This window comes from Kryptolebias marmoratus, linkage group LG15 (genome assembly GCF_001649575.2).
Source record: "Kryptolebias marmoratus isolate JLee-2015 linkage group LG15, ASM164957v2, whole genome shotgun sequence".
In the NCBI taxonomy this organism is placed as follows: domain Eukaryota; kingdom Metazoa; phylum Chordata; class Actinopteri; order Cyprinodontiformes; family Rivulidae; genus Kryptolebias; species Kryptolebias marmoratus.
This window is the reverse complement of record NC_051444.1, coordinates 35,109,018-35,114,580: the sequence shown is the minus strand read 5'-3', so window position 1 is coordinate 35,114,580 and position 5,563 is coordinate 35,109,018. Positions and strand designations below refer to the sequence as shown.

At 34.9% G+C, this 5,563-nt stretch overlaps 1 protein-coding gene across 2 annotated transcripts in view; it reads right to left on the bottom strand.

Annotated features, from left to right (window-relative positions):
* LOC108250990 overlaps positions 1–4,811 on the bottom strand; it is a 24,457-nt gene extending 19,646 nt beyond the window's left edge. For both annotated transcript variants that reach the window (XM_017441122.3, XM_037979951.1), the window contains exons 1-3: positions 4,644–4,811; positions 2,929–3,131; positions 299–436 (exon numbers count right to left, since the gene is read on the bottom strand). In XM_017441122.3, the coding sequence (XP_017296611.1) occupies positions 299–436; positions 2,929–3,131; positions 4,644–4,766 (464 nt within the window). In that variant the 5' untranslated portion in view covers positions 4,767–4,811. The remainder of the gene's footprint in view (positions 1–298; positions 437–2,928; positions 3,132–4,643) is intronic.
* Positions 4,812–5,563: the final 752 nt, after the last annotated feature.

Here is a 5,563-nt window from a genome sequence, read left to right as displayed (position 1 = left end):
AAACGAAATAAACATTTGAAATATATGAGTTTGTATGTAATGTATGAATATAATATACAAGTTTCACTTTTTAAATGGAATTACTGAAATCAATCTACTTTTTCATGATATTCTAATTTTATGACCAGCACCTGTATTCTGTATAAGTTAAACTGAATTGAAAAGGTATTGAAGTTTTCTTTCGTCCATACTTCATCTGTATATTTACCAAACAAAAAGTCTTAAAAATAAAATACAAGTACTAATAAAAAAGGTGAATAATGGAAAAAAAGGACTCATTAGTACTGTAGGTTGGTACCGTAAAGAAGACACTGCTGTGGTTACGGGACAATAGTTGAGGTTGTGGGAGTCAGATCGAGTTCCCAGGTCCAGCTCTGCATAACTCGTCCAGTTGTTTTTTCCTTCAACATTAAAGATCCAGCAGCAGCCCGAGTCCCTAGAAAGAACAGGTGAAACTCACTGTCAGTCCTGCCTAACACTGTGAAGTGAAAAGGTCATCAAAATTTATCTTTACTCGAACACAAAGGGCTGCCTCATTCAATACTTTCAAAAACTACCTGATTACGAAACAATCTGCTGTCTAAATGCCAGCAGTTATCAGTCTAAGGCTTATCCAAAAATGAAGTGTAACAAACTCTGAGTTTAAGCCTAAACTCAGCACAGCTAAACTTTGTCCCACAGCTTTAATTTGTGTTGACTGTTTTTACTGGTAGTTTTGTTTTGTTTTTTCTTCACATTTATATTAAGAGTTGAATAATTAAAAACATTAATGGGCCACATTTCTCTATAGTAAACTTATCAGTCAAAACCTTGATGGCTGGATGGATGGATAAATAATAATAAAATAAAAATAGTATCATTGATACAATAAAACACTTAGAAATGTTAAATATCATGTTATTATATGTAATGTATTTAAAAAGTAGACACACTTTGAAAAAATTGTTTTTTGACTAAAACCATGTTCCTGATACTAAAACCACTAAATGAATCAAATTCACATATTTTTGTTGTTTTTCTAATTAGAGGTTTGTTTTTTCATTATTAATTTAAATTAGCTGGGACCTTTCAAAGTACATTATACCGCTGTGAAAACTAAAGGGTTATAACAGCCTCAGCTTAAGTCTTTAGTAGATTTTTCAGAGTGAGTTCAAAGCAGGAATATAAGCTTTTTGAACTAATTAGATACTATACTTTTTGAGATTGACTGCTCTCATCATGAACAGGACGTTCCACAGAAGCTGAGTCACTAACAAAACACAACCTGAAACTTTCCTGTTGTTTTGTTTAAATGAGGAAGTATTTTGACACTTGTTGTTCTCAGTCTCTGTTGTATTGAATTTTTCAGCAGGGCACATTTAATCCTGCTGTTGGAGCACAGACAGGTATGACAACATGAACAGAGCTGATAATCTTTCACGTTCCAGCATTCTCAAACACATCTATTTAAATAATAAAGGCCTAGTATTCCTGTGGAATGAATGTCGCCTTATCACCTTTCATCCTAGAGATTAAGTTTAAGATTTCTTTGGTCAAACCTTATAAATGATGTTACATGCAAGTTCATGTGATATTGTGAAATCACGCAAGATGTGTTGTGTTACTCTGGCCAAACCGATTAATATCCTGCTAAAAAACAGTTTAACCTTCTATTGTCTTCATTATTTGCTTTTATGTTTCAGAAAATGTTGTCTGCACATCTACAAATTATTAACTTTTGGAGCCAACTTTTGGGCACTCTTTGAATCATGTGGGTGTTGCCATAACCTAATGTTTATTAAATATTATCTAAACAGTTTTCCTCTGTTCAGATGTTCTGATTGAAGTCATGAAATCTCAAGCAAAACACACGAGAAAAGCCAGTCCTGTTTGGAGCTCTATAGCTCAAACAGACTTCACAGAAGAAACACCATTCAGAGCTATGAGTCACAGAAAGTTGGTCTTTATATGACTGAACTGGCATTTTAATATCTCAAGTTTAAGTTTGATGATTTTTACAGATTTGTCCACAGAATGTTCAACTGAGTATTGATGTTAGAGGTGTGGCACTGCTATGATCTGTGTTGTTTTTGTTGTTTTGTTGTTGTTAATTCATTACATTTTGTCATATTGTTCCTTGTGTATTTTTTTTCAGAATTATTTTAATTTCTTTTCTAGATTCCTTTGTTTGTTTTGTTTTCCTGGGTCTTCCTGTGTAGTCATCCATTATTTCCTTAGTCATTCCTGCTCTCATTTGCAACTTCTTCTTAAGTTCATTAAGGCTGCTTTATTCTGCATATGAAGTCATAAAATTGGCTTTCATTGACATAGTTGCATGACAAAAATCGCTTCATTTTATTTTCCTAGTAGCTTCATCCACCTTTGCTTGAGCCAAGGTCCTGGTGATTTTTTTCTCACAGGGGTTTGCGCCAAGTGCAATTGGTTAGAAGTTGTTGTGGAAAAGCAGGTGAGGTAATGAATTAATTTTGCTTCTACTGCTCCACTTAGAAGTAGCTGGCCAAGGCTGCTAGAAAATACAGCCATCTTTACAACTGTTTCAACAAAACTTATAAACCTATGTCTACCAAGAAAAACTGATGGAACATTGAAGGAAAAGTCTCTTGTCATCGCATCTTCAGTTGTTCACCCTTTTTATGTCCTGTTTGTCTTTCATTAGTTTGTCATGGGTAGGTGCTGGGATGGGTATTTTCTTTTTGTTGTTGATGTAAATTGTTGAAAGACTCAATAGAAAGAGTGTTACAAAAGATTCTGCTGAAGTTGCTGAAGTTTGAGTGTTCTGAGCTTCTTTGTTAAGTTTTATTTAGTTTGTATAATTCTCCTAATTTTGATGCAGTTTTCTCATCATTCCATGTGAAACACCTGAGGAGTGAACACAGACAGTGAGAGGCAGGATGATCTCAGTAAATGTTCTTCTGTTAGTCTGTGTACCTCAGAGTAAATGTTGTTTTGTTTGTCTGAACTGTTGCCGTTGTGTATCCTTCGGTCTGGCACCACCGGCCTTGGCCCAACTCGTCTCGGTCCGTTTGCAGAGCATCTGACATGTCAAAGTTTGTACACGCCCCTCCTTCACAAGTAAACAATGACTGGTCCTGACAATTATTCCTGCCGCTCTGTCTGTGATAAAAGGTAACCTAGAGGGTTGGAAAGAAAAAGATCAAAAGGACCATGAAGTGTTAAACTCCCGATCCAGTCCTCATCTCTTTATATTTTCCATCTTGTTATCCAAACTTCCCTGTCATCTTTCAAAGTGATCTTGATCAGCAGTTCTCCAGATTTACTGAAGGTCTTTCAGAGTTTTTCTTTGGATTTTTGCTGTTTTTTCTTTCAGTTTCAGTCCTTGTACCTGAGGGCAAGGACTGACCTCTGAATCTTTCAGACACAAAAAGGCTCCCAAACTGGCTCTGGGTTACAGGCACATCTCAATAAATTAGAATATCCATAAAAAGTTTATTTGTTTCAATAATTTGATTGAAGTATGGTTTTGCTGGTTTTAGTATTTAGCTACAGTTTTGCTACTTTTTGCTTTGCTCAATTTAGATTTTAGCTACTGGTTTGCTTGTTTTAACTTTACCAATTCAGTTTACAATTCATTTCAACAAATTTCAGTAAAGTCATTCAGCACTTACACTGCATTTTAGTAGAAAATGCAGTTTCTTTATTTACTATTACCCTCTGATTTTTAAAACTGCTATTATGCCACGCCAAAATATTTCATAAACCACTAGATGACTTACAGTCAAACTTTCAGGAAGTAATTATTGGATGTACATCTACAACTGATTAATTTTGGAGTCAACAACAATAAAGATAGCTGCCACAGCTAATCTCCCTTAGCCTACACAAAAAAAAGCAAACTCAGTGAATTTTACAGACGCTGAACTAAAATTAGCTGACAGTCATTCGCAGTCTAAAACTCTGTCATGAAAAGTGGTGGGCATTTCTGTTCATTTCTTCAAGGAATTCTAGGCTTTAATCATTTATGACTTTTAGATAGTGTTCATGTAATGAAGAAATGTTTTTAACCTGAAACAACTTTTTTGTTCTCTATGAATCCAGTTTCTTTTTTTAATTTTAAGACACACTACACTGAGATGGGAAACATTTTTAGCTGAAAAAAGGAGTGAATCCTTGAAACTAAAATATGAAGAAATGAGGACTTGATCGACACTTTTTCACAAAACAAGATTTTAATGGAAAGGTCTTTTCTTAATCATAATTGATCCAGTAAATGAAAATGTTAGTCATTTAGAATAGACTGAAATTGAAACTATCAAATATAATTACTTCTATCCGTGTAATATATATTGTTCAAACTTTAATCCATGCAGGTTGAAAAACATTTTAAAGGCTTTTCTGATCATAACTCATTAAATGTCCCGACAGCAGGTATAAATGACATACAGCTGTTTAGCGTGCTAAGAATCACATCTTAAGTGTTTTTCAATGATTTGCTGGGTTATTTTTTTACATCGGGAAACTACTGCAACTACTGCCTATAAACACTGTTTTTACTCTGAAATATAAAATTCTTCTGTATTCTTAAACACTGCAGTGTTAGGATTTATTTATGTTATTTGTTGGATAAAATTCCATAAAAATAAACCATTAGAGAAAGTATTACGATGTTTAAAGAAGTCCTTTACCTTAAATGTTCCATCAGCTTTCCTCTGTAGAGGCATGAAACTGATACTGTTTCCATAAAAGCTAAGAGCTGAACTTCCCCCCAACAATCCGAGCAGCAGCAGCAGAAATCCACCTGTCTCCATGATGGCTCACAGGATCTGTTCACGCAAAACCCCGTACGGTTTCCCGTCAGAGCTCGAGATGAAGGAGGAGGAGGAGGAGGTTCCTTCTGATTTCATCTGACAGGTTTAACCTGATCTGAGCTCAGCTCTATTTCTGTTGCATTCTTAAAAGGTGACAAATGCTGGTGAAACCTGAAAGCCAAAAATAATTAAAACAGATTCTGAGCTCAAAATTGCACTTACAGGGACCTGAAAAAGGTTTTACAGTCCTTGAACTTTTCTACATTTGGTCACATTACAATCCCAAACTTTAAAGTATTTTACTGGGATTTTATGTAAAAGACCAACAAAAAAAGAGTGCATATTTATGAAGTGGAAGGAAAATGATACATGGTTTTCAAAACTGATTACAAAACAGAAAATGGAAAAAAAAAATCCTCTGGGTTAGTAGTAGTTAGTAGTACCTTTTGCTGCAGTTCCAGCTGCAAATCCCTTTAGGTTTGTCTCTACCGGATTTGCACATTTAGAGATTGAAATTTTTGCCCATTGCTCATTGTAAAACAGCTGCAGTTCAGACAGGTTGACTGGAGAGCATGTGTGAACAGCAGTTTTCAAGTCTTTCAAGTCACAGATTATCTATTGGATTTAGGTCTGGACTTTACCTTAGTCATTCTAGCACCTGAATATTCTTAGATCTGACCCAATACATTGTAGGTCTGGCTGGATGTTCTGGGTCATTGTTCTGCTTTAACAATGAATTTCTTTTGCCAATCTTCTAATAAAGACCAGATTTCTAGATTGCAAGACTAACAGATGTC